Source organism: Lynx canadensis, chromosome D3, assembly GCF_007474595.2.
Source record: "Lynx canadensis isolate LIC74 chromosome D3, mLynCan4.pri.v2, whole genome shotgun sequence".
Taxonomy (NCBI): domain Eukaryota; kingdom Metazoa; phylum Chordata; class Mammalia; order Carnivora; family Felidae; genus Lynx; species Lynx canadensis.
In genome coordinates this window covers 85747289-85760851 of record NC_044314.2, presented here as the reverse complement: position 1 = coordinate 85760851, position 13563 = coordinate 85747289, and the positions used below count along the sequence as shown (strand labels likewise).

Here is a 13563-nt window from a genome sequence, read left to right as displayed (position 1 = left end):
CATAATCCCCACTGAGGAATATTCACATCCCACAGTATACACAGAACTTTGCACAAGGTCTTTCTTGCTGAAACCCACCAACAAATACTCCAACGCTTCGGAAGAAGAAATCCCACTCTAGTTACTACAGATAAGGGTCAATTTGAAAGAGGTTATACAGTAGAACAGACAGAGAAGAGGATCCATAAGGTAAGAAGGGACCTCACCGAAACAATAATAGATGGCTTTGAGAAAGAACCAAATATGAAACCGAGAAATGAAAAAGAGTCCTAGAAAAAAAAATTTTACAACGTATGGTAAAATGTTAATAACCTTTGATCCAATAACTCTACTTCTAGAAATTTATCCTAAGGAAACACTCTGGAATTCAAAGATTTATGTACACAAATTTGCAGCATAGAATTATTTGTCATAGAAAAACTAGAAGTGCCTCAAATGTCCAGTAATGGAGGCACGGGTGAGAAAATCATGAGATGGAAGGGAAAGCGCATGGGCTTGGGAGTCAGAGTGACCTAGGTTAGTTAGTATTATGGAGCTACTGTTAGCTGTGGGTCCTGGGCAAATCATTTCACCTTTCTCAGCTCTACCTGGGAACACTAATATCCCCTTTTCAGGGTTGACGTGAGGTAGAGGGGTGATGATGTCCAGGGCCTGGTATATAGAAGACCCTCCCTAAGTTGTGGCTGTTGATATCATTACGTTCCCACCATTGGCATCATTAACGTGATGGTCACAACGAATTCTGAGTGACCCAGGATATGGCAAAACAAACGCACAAACACAGAATAGCAGGTTATAAGCATGATACGATCTCCTAGCAGCCACATAAAAGAGTCAGTTAGAGGAAGGAACACTCACCAGAGGGCTATCTTTCATTATCTCAGTGTTGAGGACTTACGGGTGATTTTTATACTCTTCTCTATGTTCTTCCCTGTTTGCCTACTTTTGTTTCTGTTTTTTTTTTTTTTTTTCCAAAAGAAAAAAAAATTCATACAAAAATCCAGCCATTCCCTAGCTCGTAGAGGACTTTTGCATTCATCTTGTTGCCTTGGGAACCAAAATTAATTCTTGCCGGCTGCTGGTTATGCAATTCAGCCTGGCCTTGGAGGTTTGTGCAGAGCCAGTGGTGGCCGGTCTGACCTGGAGCGCTGTTACCTGAAGTTGTAGCCAGGATACAAGGACTCATTGGTGGTCTTGTCGTCAAGGCGACGGAAACTGTATTTTGGATGGCAGCGATGGAACCAGCTGTCCAAGTTGCAGTCCCAGTAGATCTCAATGCCCATGATTCCTCCCTGGGGAAGACAAGGAGACACAGTTTGCAAGTCCTGCTGCATGTGGGACACAGCTACCAGACCTCTCCCTGCATAGGGATGATCATTAAGGCAAAGGTTTTCTTTTCTTTTCTTTTAAAAAAAATTTTTATGTTTATTTTTGAGAGTGAGAGCGAGAGAGAGCATGAGTGGGGAAGGAGCAGAGAGAGAGGGAGATACAGAATCTGAAGCAGGCTCCAGGCTCTGAGCTGTCAGCACAGAGGCTGATGTGGGGGTGGAACCCACGAACCATGAGATCATGACCTGAGCTGAAGTCGGATGCTTAACTGACTGAGCCACCCAGGCACCCCAAAGGTTTTCTTTTTAGAGGAAAACACGGATTAAATTTCAGAGCCATGAGTACATGAGCCCATCTAACACACACAAGTAGCTGCAAACGCGTCTCCCTGCTCTTCTTCCCATTTGGGACACACCGTTAGATTTCTTTTCCTAAAATACAACTTTCAATAAATCTCTCCCATAATCAACACCTTGACTGCCCTCCTCCCATTAAAGATGAAGTTGAAGTTTATTACACTGGAATTCAGGGTGCCCCATCACATATCTTTTCTGCTTTACCTCCCAACAACCCCCTGGAGAAAGCTCTTATTCCAAACTGTGTATACTTTTCCCTTAAAGCACTTGAAATTTTCATTTCTTTTTTTTTTTAACAGATTTATTGAGATACAGTTTAGGCACTTAAAGTGTTTAATTCAATATTTTTTGGTACGTTCACATATATGTGTGACCATCACCATAATAAATTTTACAAGTTTCATTGCCTCCAAAAGAAACCCCTGAACTTTTAGTCAACACCCCTTTCTCCCCTCCCTCAGCCCTAAGCAACCACTAATTTACTTTCTGTCTCTATAGACTTCCTTCTTCTGAACTTTCATATGAATGAAATCACATAATAGGTGATTATGTGTGTGGCTTTTGTGTGTGGCTTCTTTCACTTGTAATATTTTTAAAGTTCATCCATATTGTAGCCTGTGTCAATCCTTCATTCCTTTTTTGTGGTGGAAGAATACTTCTTTGTATGGAAAGACTACATTTGATTTATCCATTTATCCTCTGATAGACATTTGGATTGTTTCCACCTTTTAGCTATTATGAATAATGCTGCTGATGTACGAGCTTATGTACAAACACTTAGTACGAGATTTTGTGTGGACATATGATGTCCTTTCTCTTCTGTGTCTACTTATGTTGAGTGGAATTTCTGGGTACACTTTGAACTTTTAAGTCTTGGCCCTTGTCCTTTTCTCCCATTGAAATATTTCTCCCACCCATCTCTCTAGCTAAGTCCTCATCTGCCTCCAAGACCTAATGTACATCCTTCCTTGTCAATTCAGCCACCCCATTCTCCGCAGTTCAGGGTCACCTTTTTCTTCTCTGAACTTCTAAGGAATCTTTTAATCTTTTACCTCTACTTGGTACTTCTTTCTTTCTACAAACATGTTTTGAACACTGACTGTCCTATTTCACTGAATCTTAGACACCATTGCTTATCAGATACATAATTTTCTTTTTATGTTCCTCTGAGAAGGAACATAACAAATGTTGTCAATTAAACTGTGAAATTCCATGAATCTAAAGTATTTCCTGATTCAGAAATATAAATATTAAATATTTCAGAAAAAAGTATGTCTTTGAATTGATATAATATGGTATTTCAAGACAGTATCTAGATGCTAGGGATAGAAAGATGAAAAACAAGCAGACTCTGACTTGGAGAAAGGGGAAATAATACAGAATAATCACAATTATCATTTATTGGCACTAAGCCAAGCACTGTACATATTATTGTGAATATCTGATGTTTCTGTCACTCAGCATCCAGTTCTCCTGGTAAAAGTCCCTGGAAGTTTCTTTGGGAAACATTTCTCCCAACTGAGTGGTTTGGATGGGACTGTCGCCTCTCCCAGCTCCAGGAGTGGGAACATGATCTAGGCCTGGCCAGTCAGGATTAGGCATCCCTCTGGACCTGGTGACTGGTTCAGGAATAGGTATGTGGCCCAAGATTGACCAATCAGAGCCCTCTCTGAGACATTTTGCCAGAACCATAAAAAAAAGAGGTCCTCTATTGGTTGGGACCACCAGCTAGAGAGTGTGAGAGTTCAGAGCCACATTGTCCAAAAGAATATTCTGTGATGAAAATATTCTATATTCATGCTGTGCAATAAAGTCTCTACTAGCTGCATGTGGCTACTGAGTGCTTGACATGTGGCCAGCATGACAAAGGAAATAAATATTTCATCTCAATTAATTTAAATTTAAATAGCTTCATGTGACTAGTGGCTACCGTATCAGACAGTGCAGTTCTAAAGGCTCTGGTGCCTTTGTCTTGACATGAGGACGATCTGCCTGAGAGTGACCTTGTCATTAAAGAAAAAGCAAAGAGATGGGGAGCCAGATTCCTAAAGACCTCATCTGAGTTCCTGGATGCAGCCATGCCTGCTGCTATCATACACTTCATTCAGTCGACAAATACTTATTCAGTGTCCTTTATGCTGAGCATTATACAAAAACTAACGAAAGAAGCCAAAGATCCCTGCCCTCATGGAACTTACATTCTAGTCAGGGAAAACAGACAACAGACAAATGGATATGTAAATTATATAGTATGTCAGATAGTGCTGGATAGGGTTAGAAATTGTCACTTAAAAATTTTGGGGGGGGGGACACCTGGGTGGCTCAGTCGGTTGAGCATCTGACTTCAGGTCAGGTCATGATCTCGCAGTTTGTGGGTTTAAGCCCCACATCGGGCCTTGCGCTGACAGCATGGAGCCCACCTCTAATTTGTTGTCCCTCTCTCTCTACCCCTTTCCCATTCATGCTCTCTCTCTCTCTCTCAAAAATAAACACACAAAAAAATTTAAAAAAATGTTTTAATGTTTATTTATTTTTGAGAGGCAGAGCATGAGTGGGGGAGGGGCAGAGAGAGAAGGAGACACAGAATCCCAGGCAGGCTCCAGGCTCTGAGCTGTCAGCACAGAGCCTGACATGGGGCTCAAACTCATGAACTGTGAGACCATGACCAGAGCTGAAATTGGACACTTAACCAACTGAGCCACCCAGGCGCCCCTAGAAATTGTCATTTTAAATGAAGTGGTAAGGGAAAGCTTCACTGAACTTATATTTGAGCACAGACTGGAAGCAGGTGAGGGAGACAGCTAATGGTATGTCTGGGGCAAGACTTTTCCAGAAAGGAAGAAAATTTCCAAGGTAGGAAAGTGCCTTAGCTGTACTAAAAGGTCCATTTCCCCTGGTGTCTTTATATGAGCTAATATGGCTCTTTTTTTTTTTTTTTTTTTTGGCTTAAACCAATTATTTGGTTTCTTTTTGCCCCCCAGATGCTTTTTAATTTATTCTTTGCTCACATCATTTGGTTTGGATGTCTATAACGTACAACTGGAAGAATTCTGACTAATTCAAGTATGGTAGTCTGAATCATTGCCAAAGATATTCCAATCCCAGGTCCTAATCCTTGGACTCTTTGGATATATTATCTTATAGGGAAAAAGAGACTGCAATTAAATTAAGGATCTTGAGATGGGGAGATTATCTTGGATTATCCAGATGGGCCCTACATGTTTCCTTTTATAAATGTTCTCAAAAAGATCAGTATCTTTATAAGAGGGAGGCTGAGGGAGACTTGACACAGAACAAGAAGTCAGTGGGACCACTGAAGCAAGATGCCATGCAGCTGGCTTCAGAGCTGGAGGAAGGGACCACGAGCCAAGAAATGCAAGGACCGTAGCTCTAGAAGGTGGAAAAGGCAAGGAAACGGATTCTCCTGTAGAGCCTCTGGAGGGAACATGGCCCTGCTGATACCTTGGTTTTGGTCCAGTGAAACTGACTTTAGACTTCCAACTGCCAGAAGTGTAAAAAAAAAAAAAAAAAAAGTGTGTTGTTGTAAGCCACCAAGACTGTGGTAGTTTGTTACAGCAGCCACAGGAAACCAGGGATCTCCCCCACAGCTTTGTTGCCTGATTAGATGAGGTAATGCAGAGTGTGAGATTTACTAAATGCTCAGTGAAGGAAGCCTTATAATTAAGACCCGGAGGCCCAGCCTCTTGGCTGTTTGAGATCCCCTGACTCACTGTACAAAGAAGCCACCAACCTGAATTGCAGCATCTGAAAAATTATCTCCTACTTCTCGGAAGATATCTCCTAGTCGGAAGATGGGACACTGTGGATCCTGAGTCTTGTGAAAGGTACAAGTGATGTTTACACCCGGCAAGATGTTTCTCCTGCACACAATGAGAAGCAACAAACCAACAAAAATGTCTATTGGAAACTGAGACCCATCTCTTTCATAGGAGTGAGCCAATTGTTAGCTGGTTTCCATGAGGGGCCCCAGGGGTCCTCAGTCCCTGGAGTTACACCCTTGTGTAGTCCCCTCCTACACTGTGCAGGGTTAGTCTATGTGACCAATAGCATATGGCAGAAGTGATGCTGTGTCACTTCCAAGATGAAGTCATAAAAGGCTCCCATCTTGTTTACTGTCTGGCTGGCTTGCTCTCTGTACCTCTTAGATCACCCGCTGTGGGGGAAGCCAGACACCATTCCTAAGGATACTCAGGCAGTCCTAGGGAGAGGTCCATATGGTGGGGAACTGAACTCCCTGCTGACATCTAGGTGAGTGCACTTGGAAGAGGATTCTCAGCCCCGGTCAAGCCCAGAGGTGACTGCAGTCCCCCCTGACAGATAGCTTGACTGCCACCTGAGAGACCCTGAGTCGGAAACACCCAGCAAAGTAATTCCCACATTCCTTACCCACAGAAAAAGCGTGAGATAATAAATGTTGGTTGTTAAGCTTCTAAGTTTTGGCATTATTTGTTATATGGCAGTAGATAGCTAACACAGTCTGACATTCTGGACACTTACGTGGTGTAGTTGTGGCCAGGGAAGTCAATGTTATTTTTGATGAGCACTGTGAAGTTTTCGGCAATGTTCAAGAGCGCAGGCCTGAGAGAGAGAGATGCCGGGTGGGGGTCAGTGGGCCAACGGGATCACAGGCTTCTGGTTTCTGGCTTGGGTCATTGCAATGAGTGAAGAGAAATGTAGTCTAGTGGGCAAAACCTTGCTAAAAATCTAAAAAAGAGGAAGAAGCTCTCTTTTCTTGAGACCCCATGGCATTTACTATAACTCTTCTCACACTCTGATGTAATTCTGTGTTTAGGTATGTGCAGTGGTGTGCTGGTAAATATTTAACAACCAGGTCTCCGGGCGGGGTGGGGGGGGCGGTGAGGTGGTGGAGCTCTGATCTGTAGCAATTACTGATGACTGTAGTATAAGCCCTCCCACCATGGCCGATCTCAAGCTACTAGTAGGTATCACTGAACTTGGAGTTGGGAAGGGATGAGCATAAAGGGCTCAGAGCTAGTATAGGCCAGCTCCAGCACACCCTTGTTTGTATCTTTCCCAATAGGCTTGGAGTTCTTGCAGGGCTAGGATAATGATTTTTTTTTTTTTTTTTTTTTTTTGGACTGGCATCCCCAGGCTTTAGCACAGGGCCACACACATAGAGTTGACTTCATCACTCATTCTCTAGAGGCTCTGAGTAGCATAAATTCTCCATGAGTTAGAGGAGACCAAATCCTAGACTGTAGCAAGGTGCCCCCCACAACCCATCCATCCATTCATTTGGCAAATATTTACTTTGCTGGGCACAGGGTTGGGCATTGGGAATGTAGTGCTAAACAAAACAGTCAAGGTTTTTGTCCTCATGCAGTTGACAGTCGGCTAAAGATGGAGACAACTGGCTATGAATAAAGAGATACAACTGGTACTTTATTGCTTGGCATGCCTGAGTGGGTGGCAGGTATATATAATGGGAGTAGCACCGGGAAAGGACAGACATATTTGGAAGGGGGCACCAAGAATGATCTACTTTCTATTCCAGAATAAAAAAGATGTAACTATAGAGAACACCAGTTTTTGCCTTTCCAACATCCATTCCCCCTCTGTTAGAAGCACTTCAGTTTTCTCCCGGTGGGAAAGCCATGTCTCTCCCACTCTCAGCCCAGAAGGTTGGGTGAGGATGAATCTATCTCCTACCCATCCTTACCGCTCCCAGGGTAGGCAAGTGACCCAGAGCTTGCTAGACAGTATAACTCAATCCTCTTGGCCACAGTGATTGGTTCAGAGATTGTCACATGACTTAGGCCAATGAAAACATTCTAGGGCTTTTGTAGGAAATACTGGGAAAAGAAAAACTCACTTTCTTTAGGATTACTAGTAGTAAACACAGTGTAAACCTGGAGTTCCCTGGGCCACAGTGTGAGGAAAGCCAAAACGGAGGAAAGAATAACTGGAGGGTGGGTGTGCGATGGAGGTGGGAAGAGACAGAATGAAAGGGAGAGAATCTTAATGACATCATTTTAATTTGAAGCCTGGATCAAGTCTTTCCTGAAGCTAGTACTTTTGGACTCTTCATTTACAGGAATAAGAAAATAACATTTTCTTTTTTCCTGAAGCCAGTTTAAGTTGTATTTCTGGCATTTGCATTAAAAAAAATCTTATTTACAACAAATGCCTACTATATGCTAGACCATTTACTTTTAGAACATCCTAAATCCCATGCTTTCTGGGCAACATTCTAAGAATAAGAGGACTACATGATTTTGAAACTTTAAGGATCAAAGTCCTTTATTTCTCTCTTATGACACTCTTAACTTTCTATCTTGAATTATATCTCTCTATGCACATGTCTTATCTCTTTGATTAGATTACAAGAGGCTTGGGACCTACTCCATATCTGGGTCTGCTTCTATTTTTTTAGCACAGTCTCTTGTGCATAGTTACATGTAAAATAAATCGTATGCGTGTCTACGCACACATTATTGACTACTATAAGCCAGGCATGGGGCTCACTTTGCAATTGCTGTACAAGTATCATCTCATTTAATTCTCATAACAGTCCCGTGAGGTAGGGGCAACTATTAGCCTCATTTTACAAATAAGGAAACTGAAGCTCAGAGAGGTCAAGCCATTTGCTCAAGGTCACACAGCAAGGAAATGTTAGAGTCAAATTTGAATCCGGGTCTCTCTGTTCTTCTGCTGAAATGCACCAATCCCTGTGGTTTCTGAGATTTAACATCAAGTTCTGCCTTCTGGGCCTGACGTTGTGTGTTAAAGAGAAGAATCAAGGGGCGCCTGGGTGGCGCAGTCGGTTAAGCGTCCGACTTCAGCCAGGTCACGATCTCGCGGTCTGTGAGTTCGAGCCCCGCATCGGGCTCTGGGCTGATGGCTCAGAGCTTGGAGCCTGTTTCTGATTCTGTGTCTCCCTCTCTCTCTGCCCCTCCCCCGTTCATGCTCTGTCTCTCTCTGTCCCAAAAATAAATAAATGTTGAAAAAAAAAAATTTAAAGAGAAGAATCAATTCAGGGATCAACAAATCTGTGTGCCACTGTGACCACTTAATTTAAGAAAACTTCTCTTCCCTCCCTCCCTCCCTCCCTTTTTGCCCTCTTTACCCTCCCCTCCCCTTCCCCTTTCTTCCCTTTTCCTTTCTTCCCCCCCTTCTTACCACCTTGCCATACTTAATCACTCAGTATGGACACTGACCAATCAGAATGAGGTCTGCGGTAGTGCTGGAGGAGGGCTCCAGGGGTCCTCAGCCAGGGGTCCAGGGGCAGCCAAGGGTGCTCAGGGTAGTAGTTGTTTACCAGCCAGTACAGAATTATTGCAATATTTTAACAATTAGCATGGGCCCCACAGAGACCACTGGTGTGCCTGGGACAGAGGGTCACCAAGTCAGTAGGACCCAGGACTTTTCAAGACTTTTTATCTGATCACTGGTCAGGGCCACCACATCTCTCCCAACCTTGCAGCTCACCGGGGGGGCTCTTTCGCTGCCTCGATGGGACACCAGGCGGAGACTTCACAGGTCTTCAGCTTCCCTTTATACTCTACACACCTTCCGGTCTGGATCCCTGGGTGGGGTGGGGTGGGGTGGGGCCAAGGGGCCAAAAAAGCACAAGTGTGAAAACTGTAGGCACATCTTGAACTCAACCCAAGCAAGAGACTATTTATTTATGCTTTTCAGCCCAAGCAGTTTTAACTTCCACAAAACCTCATTTGAACCACAAACTTACATAAGGAAACCTAAGCAGAGAACACATCGGACGGTAAGCTTTTTTAAAAAAAGATTTGGAGAGAACACAGAGAGACCATGGATAGCTGTTGGCTCTTTTGGTTTCTTTGCCAGAAAAGATGCTGAGAAAGGAGCCGAACAGGGCATGTTCTCTCGCCTGGCATGAATGGACTAGAACCTGGCTTTTAAGTGGGCATCTGAGCCACTTAGGGGTGTACAGCCCGGACCAGGGATGTGCATAAGCCACAGAATGAGCACGGCACATCTTTCTGGAGCATCAGAGCCACTCGCAGATTCCGAGGGGGAAAGTTAAATAGTAAGTAATGTCTGAATGATCTCTATACCAACTCAGACAGACATATACATCTAAAGGAACAGAGTGTGACATCCATAGGCCTTTTTTTGTGTATGTGTATATGTTATAACATATAAAGATATGTTCTTTTTTGTGGTCATTTTTTAATTGTCATGTGCCTCTTTAAGTTCAAGTAAGAGATAGAGAAATTCTGACGGTTAATGGTGGTACCGGTCCCCAGGTGCCCTGAGGGTACAATTCATATTCCTCAACCTCCAGGGAAACTCAAAGGGGAAAGTTCAGCATACACAGAAGGTACTGTGGGCCATTCAGTTTTCCTGTCAGTGAGAACCCTGAAGATGCTAATTCTGGAGGTTTTCAGGAGCTGCCCTCCCTGGGGAATTAGATCACATTCCTAGTCCTCTGGGGACAGAGCAGAGGCATGGGGGCAGACACAGGCTCCCCCAGGGCCTGGTGAGGGTGGAAGAAGGCATCTGAGAGCCAGAGTCTAAAGATTTGAACTTTAGGGCATTTGTGAATGTCACCAAGATACCAGACCACCCCCAACCCCCAGGATCCCAGAGAAGAAACATAACATACCTTTGCTCTGCGGGTCCACCCGTCCCTTTTTACAGCCCAAGTCAGAGGAACAGAGTGTCCTGCGGGTGGGAAACTGCAGGGAGAAGGATGGGATAGTGGGGAGTAAGCAACGCGGGTCTCCAAGATACAGAAAAGCAGGTGCCTGTGCCTGCACCAAAAACTTATACACAAATGTTCACAGCAGCCAAAAAGTAGAAACAACCCAAGTATTCATGAGCTGATACGTGGACAAATACAGTGTAGTGTATTCATACAATGGACTATGACTCAGTCATAAAAAGGAAAGAAACACACCTGCTACAATATGGATGAACCTCAAAAACATGATGCTCAGTGAACGAAACCAGACCCAAAAGGCCACATACTGTGCGATCTCAATGATATGAAATACCCAGAACAGACAAATCCACAGAGACAGAAAGTGGATCAGTGGTTGCCAAAGGCTGAGGGAAGTGGGGAGTGGGGCGTGACAGCTGACGGGTACAGGACTTATTTTGGGGAACATTTGGAAAATGTTCCAGAATTAGGTAGTGTTATGGTTGTACAACATTGTGAAAATACTAAAAACCACTCATTTCTACACTTTAAAATGGTGGACTTTATGGTATATGAGTTATATGTCAGCAAAACATAAAAATAAATAAAGATCCAAAAGGTAGATGTAACCAGGTACCACTTTCAGGGAAGGCCCTTGGGGGAGGGGGGAGGGGGCCTGGTCCAAGCACCTCTGTGGCTGCAGAACTGGGCCAAGAGACAAGCTCAAAGGCTCAGCAGGAAATGGGAAGTAAGGGGTGCCAGCCAGCACTTTCCCCTGGCCTCAGAAAATGAGGTCAGCCCCGTCTTAGGCCTGAGGACAGAAGAAGAAAAAGAAATGAGATGACTGGTTTATGCACATTTGACTTCCGCTTTTCTGGGGAGGAGGTTTAACGGCCAGTCTTAGGGGAACCAGAGCCTGACCTTAGGGTGGGGGGTGGAGGATAGCATCAGCAGTTCATTATCTTCCTCTGACCTGTGCCCCCTCCAGCGACCCTTATTACCTGCCAACCACTCTGGTCCCCTCCTTACCTCAGGACATAACCCCTGCTGTTGGCCTTCTGTCTTGAGGAAGTTTGTCATCACGAAGAAGGAGTTTCCCTGTAGAGAAAGGAGAGAGTAGGCAAATGCCAGACGTTGGAGGGCAGAACTACTTAATCAGAATAATCTAGCCTGCCTAGTGCTTGGGGGCGAACCTTCCACCTTTCTAAACCACACTCTGGAAATCAGGTCTGGGAGCAAATCAGGTCTGGGAGCAACGTGGACTGCGCTCGAGGGCTTAATATCAAAGCTGATGAGCCACCCCACTGAGCCGAGGGAAAGCAAAGGGGCATTCTAACTGACTGAGTATTCATTTTCCGTTCCAGCCTCAAAAGCAGCCTTGTCATTTTTTGGACGCAGTAAAATCCCATTAAATCGAAACTTAAGAGAACCCGGGGCGGGGTGAGAGGGGTGCAGTGTTGGCTTCATCAGAATGCTGTTCAGATTATCCAGGATTTTAATTAAAGGGCAGACGGCATCCCGCAACCCGGGTAATAGCTGGAGATCTTACTGACCCACTGTTAGAAACCGACAGACAGTGACTTGGGTTTCATGGTTTTGCTGAGCACCCCAGCTCCCAGAGGCTGCAAAAGTGCCCTTTTGTCCCTCAGGCACCCCCACCCCCATCTGTTCTTTGGTTTTCTCATTCCTACTTTGATTTCTCCTTTTTGACTGTTTTGCTTTTATTTATCTTCTTGCAAATATAGACAGTCACATCACTTTCTCTGTGATGCACACCCTTCCTTTCTTTGTCATCTATATCCTTCCTTTGTGCAAAAATGTATTTGAGAAAATGTTTTCCTGGAGACATTTTTGTTGATAAAATGCCACACAAACCACATAAAAGGGCTAGTCCTGTCCAGGCAGGAAGTTCTTTGTCCTTCTGAATCTAGACAGACCTTGCTGACTTGATGGCCCTGCTTCCAAAAAGCTGTGCATAAATCAAGTGTGAGTGAATCAAATCGTGCTTTAAATGCACCACCAGGACACGCTGCTATTCTGAGAAACCCTGTAGGACTTGATAAAGCAAAGAATCGTCTTTGAGCTGCTGGATCTGACCCAATTTTGCAATTTTTAGGTTTTCTCAGTTGGGATTTTCACAGAGCTTTTTAAAATAGGGCCAGCATTTTTCTGCAGTGAGGCTCTGGGTCCCAAGGGAGGGAGGCAAGGCCCTGGGGACAGTGCCCAGGGAGGAGTCCTGGGAGGGGGTGGCTGGCAAGTGCTCACCTGCAAAGGGAAGGTGTAATCCGCCGTGTCAAAGACACTGGACACCACCTTCTTCATCCCGTTCTCCAAAATCTCCTCTTTCACCTCTGCTATCCCTTTTACCTTGGTATGCACAGAACTGATAACAGGCTCTTTCCGCTGGTACAGCTTGTCACTCACCAAAGCAAAGCTAAGTGGCAGACACAGAAAAGCATCAGTGGTTTTCTCAAGGGAGGCACAGTGCGGGGACTTGGGGGGCAGGTTCTGAAGGCTGCCTCCATTCAAATCCTAGCTTTGCTGGGTGACTTTGGGCAAGCTACTTGACTTCTCTGTGACTCATTTTCCTTATCTGTAAAGTGGGAAGAATAGTCATACCTACTTTAGGGGTTGTTGTGAGGATGAAATGAGATACGTGTGCAAACTCCTCAGCATCATATGCTGAGTGCACACTGAGCACTCACTATCTGGAAACTACTGCCCCTGATGTCAACCTCCAATACTGCCTAATACAGACTCTAATTTATAGGACAGCTTCTTAAATAATAAAGTCCAGCTCCAGATTGGTCCACTTGCTTTGTCCTGGGGCGAAGCAACACATCAACACCTAAGGAAGTACCCAGCAGGTCAGCCACCTGTTTTCCAGAAACACTCACCTGGCTTATAAATAATATTGATAATAGTAACCGCCCTTTATTGAGCAATTAGTACATGCCAAGTGCTCCATATGCATCATCTGTTTAATCTTCACAGTGATAGGAGATAGTTACTATAATCATCCCTTTTGTAGATGAGAGAATGGGCTCAGAGAGGTAAAGGAATGCACCCAAGATAACACAGATCGTCAGTGGCAATACTGAGGTCCTCAACTGGTCTACCTTCTAGCCCAGAGCCAGACCTCTTAACCCTGTGCTACACGTGTTCATGCATGATTTGGCTCTGACTCTGGTTTCCTGCCTTTGGTCAGTTCATTACCTG

General features: G+C 44.4%; 1 protein-coding gene across 2 annotated transcripts in view; it reads right to left on the bottom strand.

Moving 5' to 3' along the window:
* Window positions 1–13563, bottom strand: part of P2RX7 (purinergic receptor P2X 7) — a 48696-nt gene that overhangs the window by 18628 nt on the left and 16505 nt on the right. The window contains exons 2-8 of one of the 2 annotated variants that reach the window (XM_030292460.1): window positions 12610–12778; window positions 11374–11442; window positions 10309–10381; window positions 9156–9252; window positions 6204–6284; window positions 5437–5566; window positions 1156–1292 (exon numbers count right to left, since the gene is read on the bottom strand). In XM_030292460.1, coding sequence (XP_030148320.1) covers window positions 1156–1292; window positions 5437–5566; window positions 6204–6284; window positions 9156–9252; window positions 10309–10381; window positions 11374–11442; window positions 12610–12778 — 756 coding nt within the window. The remainder of the gene's footprint in view (window positions 1–1155; window positions 1293–5436; window positions 5567–6203; window positions 6285–9155; window positions 9253–10308; window positions 10382–11373; window positions 11443–12609; window positions 12779–13563) is intronic. The other variant, XM_030292461.2, reaches the window with a different exon arrangement.